General features: G+C 41.8%; 1 protein-coding gene across 1 annotated transcript; it reads left to right on the forward strand.

Moving 5' to 3' along the window:
- The first annotated feature begins 1,517 nt into the window (after positions 1 to 1,517).
- On the forward strand, positions 1,518 to 8,900 carry LOC110988675 (uncharacterized). The gene is made up of 5 exons (XM_022252426.2): positions 1,518 to 1,672; positions 1,989 to 2,233; positions 3,616 to 3,772; positions 4,261 to 4,363; positions 6,536 to 8,900. The coding sequence occupies exons 2-5, from the start codon at positions 2,047 to 2,049 to the stop codon at positions 6,722 to 6,724; spliced, it is 636 nt and encodes a 211-aa protein (XP_022108118.2). The 5' UTR covers positions 1,518 to 1,672; positions 1,989 to 2,046; the 3' UTR covers positions 6,725 to 8,900.
- Positions 8,901 to 12,057: the final 3,157 nt, after the last annotated feature.

Genomic DNA, 12,057 nt, shown 5'->3' on the forward strand with positions numbered 1-12,057 from the left:
CAAATTCCTCCATCTGTTTGGCTTTCATGCCTGTTTACACTAAGATCACATCCAACAAATGGGCCTGTGGTGTTTCCACGTCGCCCCGCCCGCTCTTTCCCTGGTAAACCCTGGATTACCTAGACTTGGCACCAAGTCGGTAATTGATTCGGCCTTGTCCAAACACCAAGTACAAAATCACTTTGATCCGCCCAGTAAACACGTATTTCTGCATTTGCGCGAGGACATAGGTTGCCTCCTCCCCTTTTTGCAGACGATCGACCATCCACTTTCTAACTACGAGGAAACACAGCATATCGGAATATGTTTCTCTAAACCGTGTTGTGTGACATTATAGAATTATTCAGGGCAGAGACAGCTTAAATAATTCAGTTATTTCACAATAATGAATTTTAATTGTATGACCTCAAACTGAGTGTCTTCATCAATAAACGTTGCCAGATTTGCAAACGATTAATGTCCCGAGCTAACTTAAGTAGAAATAACTTCTCATTTACGTAGCTTTGTGTCGTTTATTTATTCTACATCTTTAGATATGTAACAGTTAAGATAAAGCAATGAAGTATAATAGATTTAATAAATAGATAGGGGATTGGAGGTCACAGACGTCTGTTCAAATAACAATACGTTCATAAAAGAAGAAGAATAGCTGGAGATGTCATTGAACAACTTAGAAAATCATTTTTAAAAGACCGTCAGGCCAAGAAGTCACCCTCAGATTTAACCCCACAAAAAACTCGATCAAGCACCCGTATATTTCGTATCATTTATTGTCTGATAAAATGATGCAATGAAATATTAAATGGGCAAATAGCATCAGAAATGCACTGATATGTATTGATTGCACGCGTGAATAACGGTGTGATCACGTATAAATCTGTCACGTCGTTAAACGTATGTAGAATGTCGGCTAATTACGTAAACATAGCTCATACTAGAGCCGTGCAGATGCATTTTCAAGTTGGCTGACAAAACACGAACAAGCAACGACTTGTCATGAAGTTTACGGACAGCCGAGAGAGACCATATCCATCAAGGGGCGTCTGGATGGTCACAGGGTGGTTGGTATTCTTAGCCATCATGAGCCATGAGCTTTTACCGGGGGAGAGGCTAAGTAGCATACCTACGGGGCCGATGTCACCCCAGAGGAGGTCTGCCCAGGTGACCCCTTTGACGTTTTGGAATGTGCAAAATATATTCAATAGCCCTAGTTTATTGCCAGACAAAATGGGTACATGCCGCGGGTTCCCCCAGAAGTGTGCTCAACACCACTGATGGGGGTAGAGGCAAAGCACGGATCAGCAGCAAACCAATTTTAAGGAAAAAAGTCTGTTCAAAAGTGTTTGCAAGGAAATTCGTGATTTTAATGCCCTCTCCCTTTTCTTTGGTTCTTTCGGTTTTTCTTTTGTTTTCTCTGTTTCCTTTTCTAGGCAACAATCTGCTGCATTCCAACCCCCCCCCGCGACGTTCATGTCTTTAGCTCCTTCCTTTGCACCGTGACGGTAATATGCTGAAGTTGTCCATTTCACCGCGTTTGTCACGTACACGACAATAATAATATCGCGTTAGTTCCTGGTCCTGGGCAATCTGGCCTATATAAGGAGGCGAAACAGAATTGCATATTATGCTGCTTTCGAGTCCTATTACAGCATTCTTAAAACTCTTTAGCACGGTAAGCATTCACCGTGTTGTCTAGACTCATATTAACCTCGTACCCACCATAGTTTAAAGTCAGCAAATTTTTATTTAAAGCATTTGCCAAAGTTTATGCCTCTGCGAATCATTGCTTTTAAACGTTCGGGAAACTGGTATATGGCATTTTTTAATCGTTGCTTTTCAACGTTCAGGAAACTGGTATATGGCATTTTTTTAATCGTTGCTTTTCAACGTTCGGGAAACTGGTATATGGCATTTTTTTAATCAGGCAGTTTGCGCCTGATTAAGTATTCCGCTTTGATTAATTCGATAACTGACTTTAACGTTTGCAGATATCTGGCAAACACACTCGATCTCCATATTAAGCAGAATTCAACCACTGAGATCGCCATGCACGGAATTCTTGGTGTCATACTAGCTGTTGTGATCGTGATCGCGTGGGCCCAGCATTGCTCGGAGCGGCCAGGGGGCTGTTGCCCCGGCCGTAACGATGAGTGCACGCCCCCCGGAGCGTTCTGTTTCTGCGATGACTACTGTCGTGAGGCGTCCGATTGCTGCTCGGATTTCCCTAGCGGTTGTAAGTAATTTAATAAGTGTAAATTCCATTTAATTGTGCTCAGATGCACTGTACATGCTGAGATCGGCTCCTTAGTCATCAGGCCCGTGACTGAGGGGCCGATCCCCTTGCGAGTGGCTGCCCCACCCCTCCCATCTGCTACAACCATAAGCATTATAATCGTCCATTGTTCTTTGTGATGTGCATAATGTACATTACAATGCCCATGCCCCAAGCATAAAGATAAAATTAAAGACCTCGGTTTCTCGATTTTTTTTCAAAGGGCCATTAAAGGTCAACGCAAACTTGAACTAGTTTGATGTACATGTACATTGATTCATTAACCGTTGAGTTTGGTGCGGGTGTCCTCAATGGAGTGTTGGCAGTGTTAGGTAATTGAGGAAGAATATACGGGACCCTCTTAAAAACAGTTTGCAGACAAGTCCTTTATGGAACTTGTGCCGGATGCAATCCATGAGGAAGGAAATTTCCAAAAATACAATGTTTGCAACAAGAATGGAATATATTAATAATGAGTGATGCAAAGGCAGGAAACAAAACTTTGAGCGCTGAACATAAGTACGTTAGAGAGAACCGAAGTGAATACGTCACACACACAATTTTATTATTAGTGTAAAAGATAACAGTGTGAGAACCAGCGTACTACAGCCGTTTGCACTACACTTTCTGGTTCACAGTGAAGTCGCACTTTGGTACTCTCATAGAGCTGGATAAGTTTCAAATTTTCTGAATTGGGGATATTTTTCACCTTTGGTCCTGTCCATCACCGCTGCCAGGCGTTTAACCTTTAAAGCCACCCTAATTTTATTCCCATTAAGTAATGCTGATATAAACACTTGCAGGCACATGGGTAAGACTGACGCACAATGGTCAATCCGTTTCCAGGCACACTATTTGGAAAAACAGGGTCTTAATACAAAGTACTCAGAGTAAAGCTGTGTAAGTACTCAGCAACCTCTGTTACTGTTCAGCACAATAACGTGCTCTTAATAACCAGATATGTATCCTTGGCCCATAGAGGTCGCAAACAGCAACACGGGGAGAAAAGCACATGGGCGCCGAATTGCAGTAAACACAGGCCTAATTATTTTGTTTGCTGGGAGACAGGTTGCCATTTTTTTTCAAATCATTATTACTATTGTTATTAATATATTACTTCTTTTTTTCAGAAGGAATCAAAGGCAGTAACACTTTCGAACAGGTACCGCCACCTTTCGGGGGAGGGGGTGGTGAGCACGCATTTACGGATTAGAAATAAAATTACAGCGTTTTAATAGACAAAATACCATGCCCAAAATTCCAAAACCTGGATACACAACTGAAGGGAACGATATTACACGAATCGGTCGATGAAATTCATAAACGCTTTGTTTTATCTTCAGGCAATTGCAGTTTAGACGTCAAGAGGCTGGCCTGCGAGGTCCAGAGTAACAGCCATATTACTCTGCTTACCGTCAACCCCTCCGGGGTCAATGATGGAGCGGATGCCAAATCCAACATCCAGGACACTTGCAACGGTGGGAAAGCTCGCAGGTCAAGGTACAACCCCCGCCCAAACTGTGCAGTTCACGAACCCATGGGTCTTATCAATCCACAATATAGGGTTGATGTGCTGGCCATTCAACTTCAGCTTTCGCTCAACCGTCATGCCCCCTCGACTGCCGTGTCCTCTTGACTTTTGTGTCCTCAACTGGTGAAAGTTAACAATTGTTTGACGCTATTCACCTTGAGAAGAAGTATCATCTCATCGCTTTAAAAAGAGCCATGTTGGTTGGGAGTGTTCATTTTTCTAGTGGCGACGCGAAGGTAAAGCGCATTCCACAATAATTTGTGAGCCACTGAAGTGCAGTTACCAAACGAGCCTCTGTTGCTACGGAAGTTGCGCCCACTCTTGGTCTAGTTTGGGCTCATTACCAAAAAACACGAAGTTCTCCTCCAGTGAACGACTCCCCATAATGCCCTCTCTTCGAAACTTGGGCTTTAGCTACTGCAAATTGATTTTAAGGTATCCTTATTTTCTTCCCCAGCTACTGTTGTAAAGAGGGATGCTCACCTGGAGGTTCGATCTGTCTGAGTGAAAAGGTGTTGCAATACGTACTTGCGCTGGCGAACGAGACCCACAGCATTCAGGTTTGGAGAATCATTTCTTTTGTAATCCATCTGGGAGTTATAAGGAACATTACGCGTAGAAATCTCACGTGTATTAGAACAAAACTTACTAAAGTCTTAAAATGTACCGTTGTATATAATTACAGTGTACCTGTATGTCGTTTGAGAAAACAGAAAGTTCAGCAAAATATTCTTTCCCACCACAATCTCAAATTTGGGTCAGTCCGTGTATAGGGCCTTTACAGCCCGGCCGTTAGCAACGACATGCGAATGACTTTTGTACTTGCGCAGTACATCATCGCTGTGTATTACATGTACTTTTGGTGACTGAACAGGTTGTTATATTTCTTGTTTCCTGTCACAAATAAAAGCCTCTCAAATCCGTGAAGAGGTTAAAAAACTAAATCTTTGTTTCACAAAAAAGTCCGAAGCCAAGTTTTAATCCGCAAACCCTTAGCTATTTACCTTAAAAGAGCTACCCCCCTTGACTTTTTTTTTCTGATATCGCTGCAGTGCATTTTTTCAGGAATTGAGCTTTTAGGAGTTTTTAGAGTAGCTCTTTGCAGTCATTTTGACACAAATATTGCGAAAATTGAACATACCGTTTTGACACGTCAGCCAAAATGTATAATTTTTTCCACTGCGGTGCGCCATGCACGCCGGTTGGCACATAGCCTTGAACTTCACATGACCGGAACAAAAAAACAACACACTTTTGACTACTAAGGGTTTTAAACAAAAATCGAGTGCAGCACAGCGGACTTTAATAAGGGCCTCTGACTGTAAGATGGGAAAAAAAGCTCTTTAAGGGTTAGAACAGCAGTCCCTCCTGTTAATCCTCCGCGCAATACCGGTACCACGACGGCTGCTAGGCTTCGAAAGGTTATCACTCCTATCATCAAGCAATGAGTTGCAAATAAAACGTTCTCGGCATTGCTTTGTGCATGAAAACTGTTTCGACACTTTGCTTACAAATCAGTATTTGCTGTGCCCATGTATGTGCATAAAATACTTATATAGGCCATATTTCATGAAAGATCTCGTTTTAAAAGAAGTCACTTGCAAACCGCTCAAATGGCAAATTAGTATGGAAACTATGGGGGGGGGGAACCGTGGTCAACGTGCTCGTCAAAAATAATAAGTTTGTTGCTTGTCTTCCAGTGGATCATTTCTACCTTTTTTGCAGCATTATTGAGGCCAACTGGCAGAGAACGGGAAATTGTGAAAAATTCAAACGCCCCTAAAAAAAGAACATTTTAAAAGTTGCAAATAATTTGGTTTGACACAATTTCTCGAGTTTATCCGTAAGAGGGTCGAGAACTGTCGCCGAAATGTTTCAAAAATAAGTAAATCATCTTGTAACACACACGAAAATGGGGGTATGATTGAAGAAAAATAATCTATATTCAAAATGAAAATCAAGTATATTCCTCAGTAAATTTGAACTTGCAAAATGATATGGACGATAATGTGTATTAGGTGATATGTTTATAACTTAGTTTTATTAAAAAAGGACGTAATTAGTGAACAGTGTCAACCAAAAATACAGTTGCGCAGCACGAGTACTGCTTCACATTTTTTCAGTCACTGTCCCCTGCATTATCGAGTGCGAAAAATTGATCTGTAATTGCTGGCTAAACCATCATCATACATAATAAAACATGCAAATATTTACTTTTACTATAATGATCAGTAGCTTAAATGCAGACAGCTAAATTTTCATATCTTTGGAAACCTTTAATGACCGGTGGATCTGTTGATTTCTTGGTGTGCACTCAACCAGCATGATTGATTGAAGGGTAACCAATGCATCAGTTGTATTGAAACTTAGTCATCAAGTTAGTCAAACACAAGATGGGGTCAACCAATTAGATTGGTAGCCGTTTTAACTAATCTATAGTTTTAAGTGTAGGGCTGGTTTTGAAACCTGTGCTAGCGATAAATTAATCAGAGACATAAGGAATACACAGAATACAAAAAGTCATTATTATCCGGAACGGAAAAAGCTAAGGCTTGTTATTGTCACGCTGGCCTTCAGAAAAGTAGATTAATCAATCTTAGACCATTCATCAGATGACTATAATTTGTTTGATGCGGGATCTGACTCAACCGGTAGGCTACTTTGTCATATACACCTCGTACAGCAAAATAATATACAAAGACATGCTCTAAACATTTCTTCTCTGTCTCCAGGTCAATTCCCTTGCCGGTGCTTGTCACTCCAACACATCTCACCACTATCAGGGTACCGCAGTGGACCTACAGGTCTTTGACGAGTCCTCACACACTGCCTGGATGGATAAGTGTGGAGACATGGAGGCTGTGGAGAACTTAGGTCCGGGCAACCCCGGCCATAGCTCACACACCCACTGCGCCTTCTAAGGTTAGTTGCGCGATCCCCGCGCAATTGCTGAGATATTTGCGATGCAGTTCTTTTTTGCCCTTTGGGCAACTGGCTTTACCGCAGCAATCAAGTTTGCTTTAGTGTTTTTTGTGAGAGTGTACTCGCGGAATCTGGCTATTTTTCACGATCGCCCTAAGCCTTATACACTAGTTATAGTTGTGTTTACGCCACAACTAGTGGCAATACCCCAGACTACTGACTTTCATTGGCGTAAATATACCCCTCCCCCACTTTCCTGGTGAGCAAATAATTAAAGCAGATTGTAAATACTTTTTCAGACCTCCCAACGACAATAAAATGCGTTCAATGTCACTTAAAAAAGGGAAAACAATTTTAAAAGCCATAAATACGCATTTCTGAATACAAATTAGAGATGTACATCAATATCATGAACATCTACCTCTACATAGAGTCATATGGTGTCATCCCTCCCCTGCTTTTCAGATTCATGGCCGTGAAAGTCATCCCCCCTTTCTCCATTGCACCCCCATCCCCCAAATTTTCGGCACGGATTTACGCCTCACTCCGACTTGCACAGTCCAATTACATGCTACGGCGGAGATCGGGGGAGGGGATATTCCTCCCCCACGCACTTTTTGACCGGGGGATTACCAATATAATCGTGTCCCCCACTTTTCGAGTTGCTGAAAGTTTTGCACACCCGTAGCCTCCCCTAATCGAAGTGGGACATTTTACCCTGCTGTATCACTCTCTGCGGAAGGATGACCTTTCAGAAATCATACCCCTACGTGCAACAAAAAATCTCAGCCCATGATTACACGATGGAACAGCTTCAACACCGACAAAGTTGATCCAAACATCATGGGGTAACTTGACAGGTATCAAAACGTCAAAAAAGCTAAGACAACGCCCTCCAAGGCGTTTTGGACTTACATCAAATTAAAACTTATTTCCTCTTCATTCGTTATGTATTCAACATTTTCGTGAGTATTGACCTTTTAAAAGGGTTAACTGGAGGAGTTTGTATCCAAACATAAAACTCACTAAATAGGAGTCCTGAACAATTGGCGCATGGCCATTACTGACGCCCGTTGCAGGTTTGAGCCACTTTGAATACCCCACTTTTGTCTACATATCACAGTTGATCCTTTATTTTCACGAGCCCTCCAGTTTCAAGTGCCACAAGATGTTTTAATAGCAGAGCATTTGGTCCACAGGCGTAGTTGTGACTCCCAACTTTGCCTAGTGCAGTTCGGATGACTGTCATAATTATAGCTGGGGTGTGACGCATCACCTATTCAAACAGTTTTGGTTTATAAACATGGAGGTCACATACTTCTTCATGGTAACAGCCACAGTTTTCGAAAGACGTTGTGTGCTAGTAATGATAGATACGAGCGGTGTTTATTTAAGATCTTTATAGTTATAGCCTTAAAATTTTTACTTTAATTTTACGTACATTTTCTGTACGTCAGCGAATGAAAACCTGCATTCCGAAACTAATATGTTTGTAGGCTTTCTGTTTTTTTTACCTTTATATGTACTGTTTACTGGTTTTGACGACCTTTTTCAGTCGTAACGGTCCTCCAGTTGCGAATGCTGACATCATAACCCGGAAAAAACGTCTAGAAACCATATACGTGAATTTTTTTTTCTTTGAGGTATTGCATATACATGCAGTTTAACCATTCAATGAGACTTAATCGCTCGTGCGATATCACTCAACCGATCTTTCTATATGTATCTCTTTGAGTAGTTTTCCAGAAAACGTGTTAATTATTTCATTTGTTTTTATTTATCGTTGTATTTTTGGACTCTTGCCAGTGACGTGTTGAAGAATAGTAATGGCACCTCTCTTTTCTTCAGTACAAAAGTGACTATATTTCCAGGTAAAGTTCATCAAGTGGTGATTATACGTAATGGAAGAGACATTGGTAATACCCAGTCATAAATCACAGTGTAATTTTACTGTTATAGTCTGCTATGTTCTTTATGAAACGTATCATGGTCGAGAGAACCACCGTGCGATGAATTACAGCGATATTAGAATGGATCATAATCGGTACATTGTTTGTGGTAAAGCTTTATTACTCAGAATTAACCGCATCAGTTTGCTTGCGTGTCGTTATACGTCTGATTAGCTCCTTTTACTCAAGCCCTATTAAAGCGAAAGAAGGTTAATTGCCCAAAAGATACCAATTTTGATTCGTGTTATTCTGCTTATGAGAGCTGTCTTCCTGCTTATATGCCGCCCGCCATATGCCGTGCGTCGGATCCTCTTAATTAGGTCTGCGTAAAGATTTTTTTTATTTCTCACTTTTTGAAAGAATACTTTGGTTTCCATCTGTTTAAAGTCTTTTCCTCAAATTCCGATAAGATGTGGCGTCTACCATTTGTGCTCGATTTCCTCCGCCCGACTCTCCACCTTGTTGTACGGATAGGTCAGCGTGACTGTCCTCGACAGCGGTCCCTTGTGCGCGAATTCCTCGACGGCGTATTCTCTGGTAAGAAAGGTCCTGTAAATTCAAACACAGCCATGTTTGATTCTACAAATTATGGCGGCACGAGGAAAAGACCCTTCATGCCATCGACAATAAGTTGCATTTACTTCTCCCATTTCTGATGCCAAAGACATTGTGTATTATTTTTACCCATGGTAAAAGCTATCGCATACCGGTACTTAACATTCTTCCCATCTCCCTTTTAAAAATAGACAGCACGTTACTGCTCCTTCAGGTGCCAAACTGTTCATCAAAATACAAACCATCTCTGTCCTGACTGGCAGCATTTTAACCCTTTGAGAGACAGACGCCACTCGTGGTGAAGTGCCTTGCTCAAAGGCATAGGCGTAAATCCTGGGGGATTGGGGTATATACCCCCCCACACACACTTTTTGAGGTAGGGGGGCTATTGAATCTTCCCCCCACACTTGCTTGTGGTGAGCAAGAAATAAAGTGGATTGTGAAGAATTTTCAGACTTCCAAATATTCAAATGCATTCATTATCATAAATATGCCTTTTTGAATACACTGATAATACAGATATGCATTAATATCATGACCATTGATCTCAATGCGGAGTCATATTCTTCCCCCCTCTTCCACTTTTGAAATTTTCAAGTCATCCCCCCCACACACACATTTTCCGGCACAAATTTACGCCACTGCTGAAGAGCACTAGCACCGCAATCTTACGCTGGACATTTTGTTGGGTACAAGGTGAATTGCATATCTAACAGTTGATTAAAATTACCTAAAAGAGTTTATTCTCTACTGCTGTATGGGCAATCTCATCTCATTTACCCAACGGTTGCAGAAAATGTTATTTCTGCTTTTTTATTTTATCCCGTGCCATGTTCTTTTTTGCCCAACAGCTGATAAGCGATTCACCTGGTACCCCCGCCGGGCAAACACTGCCTAGCGTTTTAACAGTATCGGTACAGGGCAAGACACCAAACAGAAAACTCAACGTCGCCCTAACGGGGGCTCCTTTGATTGGGACTGCACTTCGCTGGTTCACAAACGACCATGAAAATAATGAACGTGTTACAGTCTCGTCGCTACCAGCAAAAGAACAGCACAGCTCTTAACCGGTGAGGGGGTGCATAATTCACCTCAAGGCGGGCTGTCTGTAATACTTCTGCTGTACACAAACGTGATGACCTATCAACAGGCACATCGTGCTAAATAAGAGAGTGGGTGAAATCTTCAACTCAATATAAACTGTTTCCTTTTCTAAATTTACAGTATTTTGAGCCAGTTTGAATTTCGAAATCTTGCAAACGACCTAAAACAGGCTTATCTGTACTGCAGACTGTCAAATCAATGTCGATTACGCATAAAAAATTATATTTAGATACAGGCGTTGCTTCCTGGTAGCAGAGAAAAAATAACCTGGCACATGGGCTTCTCTGCTTACTGACCCACCGATTTCATCAAATTCCAGTTAGGCTAATTCAAATTGAATGTTCGTTTGGTACTGAGTCTAGTGACCAGACTTGAGGAGAGACAGACACAGAAGCGAACGGCAGACGGGCAGGCGTGCAGAGTAACAGAATGCAACAGGCTGGGCTCAAGTGGGTATGTCGCTGATAACGGGGTAACCAAAGGTGTAAGGATGCACCCCCCCCCGAAGTTGCCGCACACCCAATCGCCTCAACAATAAATTCTGGAAAACGAGAAAATACATGGCTTAGACCAAGAGGGATTATTGATAGTAGACAACAGAAAATCAATACGATGTTGCAAAAAATCTCCAATCGAGTATATATTCTTGTGTCTTCATAGTATTTTTGTTGGGAATTTTACAGGACAAATCATTAGACTTATTTTATTTTAGCACTTCGCAAACAAGTCCAGGCCAAGGACTTACAGAGAAGCAAGTTCAAGCAACCTGCTTGGACCTTAATCTCAGTTCCCTTACTTCTAAGTAAGAAAATTGCAGTCGAAAACTGGGTATCATGCTGGTCTTACTTCGGGGACCCGTAAGCACCCTTCCTTTGCCGCTTCCTTGCTTGACGTCTTCCAGTGGTAGGATCGGCACAGTTCCTCCACCCAGCCTTCCCCAATCTTCTCTGGGTAGCCGTCTGTGCACCGAGGTACTACGGGAGGTAGTGGCTCAGCGAGCCTCTGAAGAGGGTCGTCAGGTTTATGGTAGTCTGCCATGGGCTGGCGGTCCGCTTTTTGACGCTGTTTGGGCGTTGGTTGGGCTTCTCTGGTGGTGGGTTGATAACGTTTTTCGGGGGGGGGCGGATCTCGTACGATTGGTTTATCGATAAATAGCCTTAAAAAGTATATTTATTCTGAAGTAAAATCCCCTTAAGGAAACTGATAAGGAAATAAAAAAAAATGAAAGAATGAATAAGGACTCTAATCCAGCTAACTAGGAGATCGATATAATCATACACCAAACAGGTGGTTATCAACAAACAAAATTGTTCAACAAATTCCGTTTGTTGCAGAACTGCAGAATAATCTAGCATTTTCAAAAGAAATGCTCATAAACGATACGTCCATTATTTTCTTGATATTAATAATAAAGATATAATCTCCAATGAGTTTCCACTTCCCGAGGTCAGCATGTCGCCCTCGACGTTTTGTGTTTAAAAATCTATTATCTTGAGAGGTTTTGAATCCGTGTGTTTGTACTTGCACTCCCGTGGTTGTTTGCGTCGGGAAAGGTTCTACGACCCCCTGGCTCAGTGAAACTTTGTGCGTTACGTTACAATAACCTTTCCGTTGACCCAGTGTGCGGGACCGGAAACTTAATAGAGATATCTCTATTAATTAAAGAATATACCTGTACACGCTGAATAAAAGTTAATTTTGCAGGCCATACTAAAAGCGACATT

This window comes from Acanthaster planci, linkage group LG06, assembly GCF_054643075.1.
Source record: "Acanthaster planci isolate LZ-2023a linkage group LG06, COTS_SCS, whole genome shotgun sequence".
NCBI classification, from domain to species: domain Eukaryota; kingdom Metazoa; phylum Echinodermata; class Asteroidea; order Valvatida; family Acanthasteridae; genus Acanthaster; species Acanthaster planci.